The 13010-nt window shown below is 43.7% G+C and overlaps 1 protein-coding gene across 1 annotated transcript in view; it reads left to right on the top strand.

Annotated features, from left to right (window-relative positions):
- The window catches only part of SWAP70 (switching B cell complex subunit SWAP70), a 124654-nt gene that overhangs the window by 52758 nt on the left and 58886 nt on the right, over positions 1-13010 (top strand). The window contains exon 3 of the mRNA XM_068260998.1: positions 7441-7614. Within this exon, the coding sequence (XP_068117099.1) occupies positions 7441-7614 (174 nt within the window). The remainder of the gene's footprint in view (positions 1-7440; positions 7615-13010) is intronic.

Genomic DNA, 13010 nt, shown 5'->3' with positions numbered 1-13010 from the left:
GCATACATTTGCATAAATCAGCATCAATGCAGAATTATTTCCATCTCGTTGACCATCTCTATTAGTGACATTAGAGTAGTTTAGTTAGTTTTTTAGGCTCTTTGCCTAGCACAGTTATTTAAGTTACTATATATACTTATGACTAACTGAGCTTCCAAACTCACAATCACTACAGATTGATACTCTTGGAAGCATTACACAGATTTTATACAATCAACCACTAGCCACTAGTTATTTTTCACTCGCTCATTTACAGGTCCATGTTCATAGTTACTTGAGCTCGTGTGTGTTATATAGGATACTTAGCTATATTGATACCACTCCCTGGAGTCTCTGTAGGGTGGTGTAAGTCCCCCATTCTCCAGGTAGAGAGGTCTTTACAAATCTTCCCACATACGAGTTCTATAGTACAATAACTTTAAGACTACTTCCAAGACCTACATAAGGTATTTGTTGGGATCTGTGATCCCTCACTCATTCTTACTGGTGGAATTGATAACCTAATAATAGAAAATCTCTTCATCTATCCACAAGGGAATTGTAATATTACAATTTCCTCTTATCTTACAGTATTCAACTCGTAATGCTAATACGTCAAGAATTATTCTTGACTCCTCCCCGCACATTGGAGCAGTGTTCTAGAACCTCGCAACATTCTCTCATCTGGTTTATAGATATACTCCTGACATATCTCCTTTAGTATATAAATACTCACACTAGGAGTTCAGTTCAGTAGTGTTAAACTCAAAACATTGTTATAATTCCTTTGCAAACTACTACTGTATTATTGTAATATTGTATTTCTGTATTACTGTATTATTAGATACTTGTTACTCTGAACTGCATTTCATGTACACTGTTCTAACCACAACTTTCCTTCTGTATAATTTTAAACATTTTCAATAAAAACTCTTTCACATCAGAGCTTGCGTTGGAGAACGCTCAAAGCATGCGTTTTGTTGTATGCCTTTTAATGCGTTTTGATATGCGTTGCACTGCAGTGAGTGTGCGTTTTTAATCCGTTTTCAATCCGTTACTGCACATAGAAAAACGCAGGTAATTTTTTTTTCTTTTAGTTTTCAACTTTCTACATTGTTCCTCTGTTGCATTCTGGGACTGATTGCCTGCGTTAACGGATTGAAAACGCGCATAGTGTGCGTTTTACATTGACTAACATTGTAACGCATAAAGCTAGCGTTGGCTGAAAAACTGCGCCTGGGTGCAGTGTAACGCAACGCACAAAAAGGCTGCGTTATATGTGAAAGCTAAAATGAAAGTCTATGGACTTTCATTTCACCTTGGGTAACGCAAACTTTACCCTTTGCGTTGAAACGCAGAAAATCTGCCCTAATGTGAAAGAGCCCTTAGTGACATGGCTACACATCAGGCTTTATACTTACAGCATAGATGTTATTTAGTATATATAAGAGATTCCTGTGTACACATCATATATATACAGTCACAATCAGATATGTATATCTGACTTTAAAAATACGGGGACTGCTTTATTGAAGCAGCACAAGTAACTAATTTTGATTGGTTTATTTCATTTTTGTGGACTAAGCACAGCTATTACTGTATATATACTGTATATATACATTATTTTTAATGACTATTATCTGAGAAATAGAACATTATCATATTTTCTATTTTAATTACAGTTACAAATTCATTAGGAGTCGGAGTCGGTGCATTTTTTCCCGACTCCGACTCCGACTCCAGGCACCCAAAATTGCCCGACTCCACGACTCCGACTCCACGACTCCGACTCCACAGCCCTGAGTCATTAACGTCACATAGAGTAGGTACAGTAAAGCAAACAGGCAATACAAAGTATGCTTTCCTGTATTTATTAACGTGTACGCAGCAGTGCGTTACCATAATGCGACATTGACAACGCAATGTTAATGTTGCACTGTGAACGACACATAGACTTACCAATGCAGTGCGGTAAGCAGCGTTATAAGACCTTTTAACGTCCCACTGTGAATCTAGCCTCTGAGGAGCTGTGCGTGATGTATGGGCACAAATCACCTCTTTAGGTTCACTAACCAGCTTAGCGCCGGTTAGTGAATTAAGCTGAAGGAGTCACATAAGTGTGACAGGTGAGCATGCAGCACTCGCCACTGGCCTGGGGAGTGTGTGTGGGGGTTGGGGTGGGGGAGGGCTTTGGGCTCATTACATGAAAGGGGGGGGGGGAGTGCGGAGGTGGCACTAGGATGATCGCCAATAGATTTCATGAGGAAATATATTGGAAATCTACCTGTAGTGTGTGGATAGACAATAGCTCTATCTGATGGTTGATTTTGTGGCAGACCAAGAGTGTAACAGTACCCATACATCTAGCTATGTACGGGCAGATTTGACCAAGAGACAAATCTCTCTCTAATCGAATCTGATTAGAGAGAGATCTGCCAGCTGCCCATATACCTCAGGCGGATTCCCGTTCAATTTCATGCCGAAATTGATTCGGAATCGGCCTTGTGATGCTGCATCCGCCGCCTCGCCACACCGATGCTGTCCCCTAATGTAAAATGTCCCCCCTGGTGCCCAGTGTAATGTATACATTACCTGTCCGCAGCCTGCGCTTGTCCCTCGCTGGCTTCCGGGATTCCTCCTGCATACACCAGCGGGGGGCACATGTGTGACGTCACACGCACGCTCTTACTAGGAAACCACATGGGGCGTGCGTGTATAGAGATGGGAATGCACCAGGAGCAGCAGAGGGACAAGCGTAGGCTGCGGACTGGTAATGTATATTTTACACTGGGCACCGGGGGGGACATTTTACATTAGGGGACAGCGTTGGGGGTTTTGTCACGTTCGTCAATTATCGTGAAATTGCACGCCGTTCTTGGTGAACACCCGATTGGGCAAGTCGGCCCTAAGTCTTGCAGCGTGCGCAATCGAGAATGCGACCAATTTTCGGGCTGAAATTGGTCGCATTGGCGGACGGGCATGCACTTTGCGGCACCGATTTTCATCCAATTCGATTATAATAGTTGAATATATAAAGTCAGCGCAGGTCTATAGTAATACAGCTTTCGTCATTTACTGGTATACAGGATCTTCGAACAAAAAGGTAAAGAAGCAAGGCTTACCAGATTCCAACAACCCACATTATAAGGTTGTAAACGAGTTTGATAGATGGTCCGCAGAACTTTCAAATGGTGTCGTTTCACCAGCGATGTTGCACACCACAGATTCCTCCGGAATATATTAGATATCCTGAGGTCGCAGAGACTCGCCAAAGAGGAGTCCAGTAGGATAGTGACATGAAAGAGATGTACGGCACATCTAAGTGTAAACCGTCTTTATTACATAACAAGTAAAACAATTTAAAAACAAGGATAAAAGAAACTCACATACGGGGCCCGTGCACTGGGAACCCCGAAAAAGTAGCGCGCATAAAATGGTCAATAGAAGACCTCAAATAAAATGGTGCCGCCTGTCGCCTTCCCGACCGGTTTCGCAATTTTGCGCCTAGTCGCCTTTCTCCCCTGATGACGCAAGATTGCGAAACCGGTCGGGAAGGCGACAGGCGGCACCATTTTATTTGAGGTCTTCTATTGACCATTTTATGCGCGCTACTTTTTCGGGGTTCCCAGTGCACGGGCCCCGTATGTGAGTTTCTTTTATCCTTGTTTTTAAATTGTTTTACTTGTTATGTAATAAAGACGGTTTACACTTAGATGTGCCGTACATCTCTTTCATGTCACTATCCTACTGGACTCCTCTTTGGCGAGTCTCTGCGACCTCAGGATATCTAATATATTCCGGAGGAATCTGTGGTGTGCAACATCGCTGGTGAAACGACACCATTTGAAAGTTCTGCGGACCATCTATCAAACTCGTTTACAACCTTATAATGTGGGTTGTTGGAATCTGGTAAGCCTTGCTTCTTTACTTTTTTGTTCGAAGATCCTGTATACCAGTAAATGACGAAAGCTGTATTACTATAGACCTGCGCTGACTTTATATATTCATTGCTTGTGTGGACTTTTGGACATTGTCCTTCTCGGCTGCGGTCGCCTTCTGCCTTGGCGCTGACACTTGTTGTTAATGATTATAATAATTGAATCGGCTGGTCGATCGGCTGCCAAGTCGCCTGATGTATAGCCACCTTAAAGGAATCATCAGCCAAATTATATGGCTTCCGATTTACTTACCTGGGGCTTCCTCCAGCCCCTTGCAGCTGACTGTCCCACGCTGACAGCTCCACTCTCTGCCGCCGCCCCGGGGTCCCCGCACGGTGCAGAGGCCGACCTCGAGGTCGTCCTTACTGCGCCTGCATCAATCACCGCTGTCAATAAAGCACATGTTGTATGTGGCGTACTGCACAGGCACAGTAGAGGACACCTGGCTAGATACCGTGCGGGGACCCGGGGGCGGCGGCAGAGAGTGGAGCGGTCAGCATGGGACAGTCAGCTGCAAGGGGGCTGGAGAAAGCCCCAGGTAAGTAAATCGGCTTTCATGTAATTTGGCTGATGATTCCTTTAAGGCTACGTTAATTGTGCATGTGTACATAGCTTTATCTAGAAAGGACACCCCCAGCACCAATCACTCTTATTTATATTGTCATTAAAGTAGATGCAAAGAGTGCAGAGCTGTAATGTAGGAATGCCAGCCACCCAGAATGCTTTTCACACACATAACTGATATACCTACATAAAGCACTATAACCTTTTTAGCATTCCTCTGTACTTCCCCTTCAGGCGGATTATGCATTCACTCCTCTGATGACATAAAAGAATAAATACACACAAGGTGACAGTGATTCGTTACTTAATGTCTTGGTATTGTTCTATTTTCCTTCTATTTTTATACTGGGAAATCCCCGGAGACTCGCGTTGCACTAAGAGGAACACTAGCACAGGTGTCTGCAGCAATGCTCTTACTCCTGCCTAAGGCGGGGTGCACACATAACATAGCATGAAAGGCTGCATTTTATGTCAGGTTTCATTTTATGTTGTGTGCGTATTATGTGTGTTTTTGCTGCGTTTGCCTTAGCGTTTTGTACCGCGGATGCGTTTTTCAAGCGTTTTGCATGCGTTTTAATATGTTTGTGGTGCGCTTATACAAAACACCTATGCGTTTTGTATGCGTTTTTCATGGTTTTTGTTTTGCGTTTTATGCAAATCACTAGGAAGACAAGAGGAAGTGGAAATAAATCAGAAAACAATTTTTTTTCCAAAAATGCACTTTCATTATGTGCATTCTTGATGCGTTTTTTCAGATCACGCAATAAAACCAGCGTTTTTGAAAATGCATATGCGTTTTTGATATGCGTTTTTTCCTGCGACCCATAGACTTCCATTAGCGGCAAAAACGCTAGCGCTTCTGCAGTTATCGCTCCTACTTGTTGTTGGAACGTACAAGGTCCGATTTACTTAAAGGCCTGAACTCAGAACTTCCTCTCTGTTCTAAAAGATAAGCAACAGCATAATAATCTTTACAGAAAAACATTTAGTTGATACAACTGATACAAATCCTGCAATAAACCTGCAGTGTGTCTACTTTCTGCTTTCGTGTACATATAGTGAGAGGGATATGGAGGCTGCCATATTTATTTCCTTTTAACCTCCTTAGCGGTATGGACGAGCTCAGCTTTCAGTTGGCTGCATGTAATAGATTTTTTTTTTATAAAACAAAAAACCTTCCCGCAGCCGCCCTGGCGATCTTAATAGAACGCCAGGGTGGTTAAACAATACCAGTTGCTTGGCAGCCTTGCTGATTTATCTGTCTGCAGCAATGTCTGAATAACACCAGAAACAAGCATGCAGCTAACCTTGTCAGATCTGGCTGTAATGTCAGGAACACCTGATCTGCTGCATGCTTGTTCAGGTTCTATGGCTAAAAGTATTAGAGGCAGAGGACCAGCAGGACAGCCAGGCAACTGTCATTGTTTAAAAGGAAATAAATATGGCATATCCCTCTTGCTTCAGTTGTCCTTTAACATCCTGTGTTTACAAATTACGGTAGCTGCTCTGCCGAGGCAGCCAGCTGACACAGCTGAGAGATCAAATTACAGTTGTGATTAGTAACAGATGAGGGGGAGTTAGACATCCTAAACTCTCTAAATATATAAAGGGTGTATTTCTCTATGTTTTCCTTCTGTCCTGTGCAAGAGTTCAGGTCCACTTAAAGGGCTGTGCACTATTCTGTGTTTGCAACTTTTGTATTCTTTTTTGAGTGAACATCTGTGTGCGTTTTTGTGACTTTTTTTTACATGCATTTGTATGCAAAAATGCACATTGCAATTTGCGTTGAGTCTTAAAAAAACCTGAATTTACATAAAAATACATATAATTAATGTCAAAATTGCATGCAAATTTTCATGTTAACTGTGACTTTTCTGCTTTCCTATTGACTTGCATTACACCACAAATTGCACATCACACACAAGAAAAAGCCGTCTGAACTTTAAACACAGAAAATTTGCAAATGCAATTCACAGATATTGGAAGTACAATGCGATGCAATTAAGATACATTACATCTCTGGCAAATATGTTTTTGCCGTTTCGAAAGTCGCAGATTAATTTTAACAAGCATGTACCCTGCTTGAAGCATTTACGCTATTGATCTGAATCATATCAGGTCATAGTAAAGGTGGCTCTACATCTCTTAACTATGGCAGCCAATCGACCATCCGATTTGATAGAAAATTGGTGCCGCCAAGAGCAAGCACAAACGATGATGCGACCAATTTCGGCACATGTATCGATTGGACATGCTGCAAGATGTCGGGCCGCCATGGTTAATCGGCTGCACGATGGTAACGAGACTAGGACGAGCGCTGAAACACCCGGCACTGTTCCCCACAGTGTATAAATGTGCCCCGTGTGTGCATTTATACATTATCTGTCCTATGTCACCCACCACGCGGTGCCCATCTGTCTTTCACTTCCTCCTCTTTTATTTGCACCGGCGTATAGTATTCGGCATGTGTGTGACGTCACACTTGCTAAACGCTGGCATTGTGTGAAGCGCAAATGGAGGAGCGGGAAGCGGAAGACGGATGGGCACCACGTGGTGGCCGACATATGACAGGTAATCTATAAATGCACACAAGGGGGTACATTCATACACTAGGGGAGCAGTGCCAGAGGTGGTGGACTCGGCCGATTGCCTAGAGATTTCATGCTGAAATCAATTGGGAATCGGCCTGCGGTGTATAGGCAGCCGACAGATCTCTCTCTAATCAGATTCGACCAGAGAGAGATATTTGTCTCTTGGTCGAATCTGCCGATCATTTTTAGATGTATGGTCACCTTTAGGGATGCCGAGTGGTATGTTAATGAATGTTGTACAGTGGTATAGTTAAGGAGCTATGTGAGTTTTACATTGCTGTCACATCTTCTGCATCCCCGAATGCTACGCCTAAGCCTAATGTGCTGAATAAAAATAACTGAACAGGATCATTCTGTGTTCTCTGCAGGTACAAGGAGGCTTTAACAAAGTAGAATTCAACCGGATGTGCTGGACCCTGTGCGCCAGGAAGCATCTGGTGAAGACCCCTCTGTGTATAAGTGAGGACAGCGCCTTCAAAGTCTGGTGCATCTTCAATTTCCTGTCTGAAGAGAAGTACCCGCTCACCATCGTCCCGGAGGAGGTGAGTGCCCAGCTCTGAATTCAGTCATTTCCCCTACGCTGGTGCTATGGTGCACCCACATAGGCATTATGGTAGTAGGTGAGATGAAATAGGCCAGCTGGGTCAGAAGGGATCAGTGTTAGGTTTAGTGAAGTAGTTTAGATTAGGTTAGGCATGGGAAAAGGACAGAGGTTAAGATAAGCTGTAGGGTAGTATGTGAAGTAAAATAGGTCAGCTGAGGCAGAAGGGGTCAGTGTTAGGTCTAGTTAAGGAATTAAAATTTGGGTTAGGCATAGGAGAAGGACAGAGGTTAGGATAAGCTGTAGGGTAGTATGTGAGATAAAATAGGCCAGCTGAGGCCAAAGGGGTCAGTGTTGAGCCTAGTGTAGGAGTTAAGATTAGGGTTAGGCATAGGAGAAGGACAGAGGTTAGGATAAACTGTAGGGTAGTATGTGAGATAAAATATGCCAACTGGGCCAGAAGGGGTCAGTGTTAGGTCTAGTGAAGGTGTTCAGATTAAGGTTAGGCACAGGAGATGACAGAGGTTAGGATAGGCTGTAGGAGGTGAAATTAAAGTTAGCCCAGCTGGGTCAAAGGTGGTTAGGGTTAGGCATGGGAGAAGAACAGAGGTTAGAATATACTGTAGGGTAGGAGGTGAGATTAAAGTTAGCCTAGCTGGGGCAGAGGTGGTTAGGGTTAGCCATAGGAGAAGGACAGAGGTAAGAATATACTGTTGGAGGGGAGATAGCCTAGCTGGGGCAGAGGTGGTTAGGGTTAGGCATAGGAGAAGGACAGAGGTTAAGATATGCTGTATGGTGGGAGGTGAGATTAAAGTTAGCCCATCTGGGGCAGAGGTGGTTAGGGTTAGGCATAGGAGAAGGACAGAGGTTAAGATATGCTGTATGGTAGGAAGTGAGATTAAAGTTAGCCCATCTGGGGCAGAGGTGGTTAGGGTTAGGCATAGGAGAAGGACAGGGGTTAAGATATGCTGTATGGTAGGAAGTGAGATTAAAGTTAGCCCATCTGGGGCAGAGGTGGTTAGGGTTAGGCATAGGAGAAGGACAGAGGTTAGGATATACTGTTGGAGGGGAGATAGCCTAGCTGGGGCAGAGGTCGTTAGGGTTAGGCATAGGAGAAGGACAGAGGTTAAGATATGCTGTATGGTAGGATGTGAGATTAAAGTTAGCCCATCTGGGGCAGAGGGGGTTAGGGTTAGGCATAGGAGAAGGACAGGGGTTAAGATATGCTGTATGGTAGGAAGTGAGATTAAAGTTAGCCCATCTGGGGCAGAGGTGGTTAGGGTTAGGCATAGGAGAAGGACAGGGGTTAAGATATGCTGTATGGTAGGAAGTGAGATTAAAGTTAGCCCATCTGGGGCAGAGGTGGTTTGGGTTAGGCATAGGAGAAGGACAGGGGTTAAGATATGCTGTATGGTAGGAAGTGAGATTAAAGTTAGCCCATCTGGGGCAGAGGTGGTTAGGGTTAGGCATAGGAGAAGGACAGAGGTTAGGATATACTGTTGGAGGGGAGATAGCCTAGCTGGGGCAGAGGTCGTTAGGGTTAGGCATAGGAGAAGGACAGAGGTTAAGATATGCTGTATGGTAGGATGTGAGATTAAAGTTAGCCCATCTGGGGCAGAGGTGGTTAGGGTTAGGCATAGAAAAAGGACAGGGGTTAAGATATGCTGTATGGTAGGAAGTGAGATTAAAGTTAGCCCATCTGGGGCAGAGGTGGTTTGGGTTAGGCATAGGAGAAGGACAGAGGTTAGGATATACTGTTGGAGGGGAGATAGCCTAGCTGGGGGCAGAGGTGGTTAGGGTTAGGCATAGGAGAAGGACAGAGGTTAAGATATGCTGTATGGTGGGAGGTGAGATTAAAGTTAGCCCATCTGGGGCAGAGGTGGTTAGGGTTAGGCATAGGGTAGGAGTTCAGATAAGGGTTAGTTAGAGGGTGAATGTAAGAGTTAGGCATATGACTGGGTGAAATTACAGCTAGTCCAGTGTAGGGTCATATGAAAGCTTTATGTGAGTGAAGAGGAAGTCAAGATATCAGATATCAGGATTGTACTGATTAATCTGAAATCCGGCACCAAATTCTTCCTCTGGTGATAGAGGATAGTCATCCCTGCAAAGGTTCATAAATGAGGTCCAGCACGGGTGAAGTCCTGGAGACAAAGTATTTGTAAGTGAATTTATCTGAGTGAAGGAGAGTAGTTTCAAAATCAGCGATTATAATTGCTTTATTGATTAAAGGGAAATCTGTGGTTGACCTTTGCTCATGTTATCATTACACTTATAATTGAAATGGAAATTCCATCGCTGTAAAAAAAAAAAAAATATGACATGTATCAGTGTAAGTCATTTTCTAAATCAATGCTATAAGGGAACCCGAGGTGAGAGAAATACAGGGGCTGCCATATTTCATTCCTTTTAAAGGACCACCATCGCAAAAATCGTAAAATACATGTAAACGCATACAAATAAGAAGTACATTTCTCCCAGAGTAAAATGAGCCATATAGTACTTTTTTTCCTATGTTGCTGTCACATACAGTAGGTAGTAGAAATCTGACATTACCAACAGGTTTTGGACTAGCCCATCTCCTCCATTCAATTACCAAAAAAAAGTGTGTAGCGAGCAGGGGAGTTGGCCAGCATCTTCGTATAAATTCCTTTCAGGGAATGTCTTTATAAAGAATAAAAGCCTTGCTGAGAATCCCCCATGAAGAGATAGACTAGTCCAAAACCTGTCACTTCTGTCAGATTTCTGCTTCGCCCATCGTAAGTCGCACGGTAATGCGCTGTTGACTTTGTGGCGGGTCAGAAACTTCTGGCACAACACGAGGCAGTCAGCGTATTGGGCCCCATACACTTTCTTTGCTGTTGCGTTACCCTGCGTGCAGAAAGGGTAACACAATGCCAAAAAAAGTGCCCAAGTATAAAAGGGGCTTCAATCTAGTATTAATATCTAAATGGTTAAAGGGACTCCGAGCACCTCTCATGGGCATGCCTTTAAGCCAGACGACTTCCAACAAAGTCGTGCTATGACCACTCTGGAGCAGCCTCTTGTGATGGTGTCACTTCCTCTTCCTGCTTCATTCAGTGATGCACTTCTCTAACAGAGAAGACAGGGTTGACCCGGAAGTTATAACATAGCCAAGATGGCAGCCGCGATTTTTAAATTGAAATTGAATGAAAACTATTTGGTGTAGAACGGCGATTCAAATGAAAGAGGAGAGCACAAGCTACAGAAAGGTATGCATCTTTAAGTACTTTGCAGTACTGGTCGGAGTCTCTAGGCATACTCATTAGAGGTGCTCGCAGTCCCTTTAAATATAAAATAAAACCATGGGATGTTTAAAAAAGTCATTTTTAGGAGTAGATGGATAAATACAACTGTTAATTGAATCCATTTATTTTCGCCTCGAGTTCACTTTAAATAGCTGGTTTTATTCAATTAATCTGTACTTTTAGTGCTCTATGTAAAACACAGATTGCCTGGTTTAGAGGAAGTAGTAAGTATAGATGTCACACTTGAAAACTGTAAAGTTAATGCGTGCTTACTGAGATTAACATTTGAGAGAATATTTTCATAAATATATAAATTACAAGAACTTAACTTCCACTGGGACAAATGAGCCCATTCTGATCTGATGTAGTGAACGCTGAATGAAAACTTTATATGAGTGCCGAGTAGACAAGATATGAGATATCAGGTTTGTACTGTATCTGATATGATGTCATGTGTTCTGGCATTGTAATAACATCATGTGATCACCCAGGTTAAAGTTGTGGGAGCTGACTCACAATTTGTTCCCCGACCTTTAGTGATCCGTCTCACAGGAGGACTTTAGGGTCCTGAACTGCAGAGTTACCCCACCTGTAGGAAGATCACATACTCCTGACTTGCAGGGTTACATGTCCAACAGGAAGACCACAAAGTCCTAATCTACAAAGTCACCCCTCCAGAAAAAAGATTAGAATCCTGACCTACTGAATTACCTGTTACCCCCGTAGGAAGATCACAGAGTTCTCACTTGCAGGGCTACCCCTCCAATAGGAAGATCACAGACTACTGACTTGCAGGGTTACCCCTCCAGTAGGAAGATCTCAGACTACTGACTTTCAAGGTTACCTGTCCAACAGGAAGACCACATAGTCCTGACCTGCTGAGTTACCTCTCCTGTAGAAAGATCTCAGACTCATGACTTGTAGGGTTTGTTGTCCAACAGGAAGACCACAGAGTTATGATCTCCAAAGTTACCCCTCCAGGTTAGAATCCTGCCCTGAAGAATTACCTCTCCTGTAGTCAAATCACAGAGTTCTCACTTGCAGGGCTATTGCTCCAGTAGAAAGATCACAGACTACTGACATGCAGGGTTACCTGCCAAACAGGAAGAGTCCTGACCTGCAGAGTTACCCCACCTGTAGGAAGATCACATACTCCTGACTTGCAGGGTTACATGTTCCAACAGGAAGACCACAAAGTCCTGACCTACAAAGTCACCCCTCCAGAAAGAAGATTAGAATCCTGACCTACTGTGTTACCTCCTACCCCTGTAGGAAGATCACAGAGTTCTCACTTGCAGAGCTACCCCTCCAATAGGAAGATCACAGACTACTGACATGCAGGGTTACCTGTCAAACAGGAAAAGTCCTGACCTGCAGAGTTACCCCTTGTGTAGGAAGATTAGAAACCTGAACGGAAGTTTTACCCTCCCTGTAGGAAGATCACAGAGTTCTGGCCTGCTGGCTTATATCTCCTGTAGGAAGTTCACATACCCCTGACTTGCAGGGTTACCTGTCCAACAGGAAGGCCACAGAGTCCTGAGCTCCAAAGTTACCCATCCTGTAGGAAGACTAGAATCCTACCATGAAGAGTTACCTCTCCAATAGGGAGATCACAGAGTCCTGACTCCAATGCAGGAAAATCAAAGTTCTGACCTGCAGAGTTAACCCTTCTTGTAGGAAGGTCAGAATCCTGACCTGCAGAGTTCCGCATTCGATAGGTAGATTGCAGACCTGCAGATTTACCTTTTCAATAGGAAATGACCAGAGTTATGACCTGCACTTACTACCCCTACAGGAAGAGCACAGAAACTAGGCATGCAGAATTACCCCTTCTGTAGGAAGATTGCAGAGCCCTGACTCATATGGGCATTAACTGTTAACGGTATCGATCAAGAACCGATCTCTCGGGCAACAGTTCTGGGTACGAGTGTTATACAGACACATTGCTTGGCTACAGCTAAGCGACATGTATTGTTTCCATGGAGTGGGGAGGAAGGACAGCAGGTGGGATAAGCAGAGGTACAATTAATTGCTATTTTTTAAAGCTCTATTGTCAGCTATAAAAATCAAATTACATTTACACACTGCACTGTGCTTATTATGCAGCCAGCAACCTGACCCTGCATTG

Source organism: Hyperolius riggenbachi, chromosome 11, assembly GCF_040937935.1.
Source record: "Hyperolius riggenbachi isolate aHypRig1 chromosome 11, aHypRig1.pri, whole genome shotgun sequence".
Lineage (NCBI taxonomy): Eukaryota > Metazoa > Chordata > Amphibia > Anura > Hyperoliidae > Hyperolius > Hyperolius riggenbachi.
This window is presented reverse-complemented; position numbering and strand designations above follow the sequence as displayed.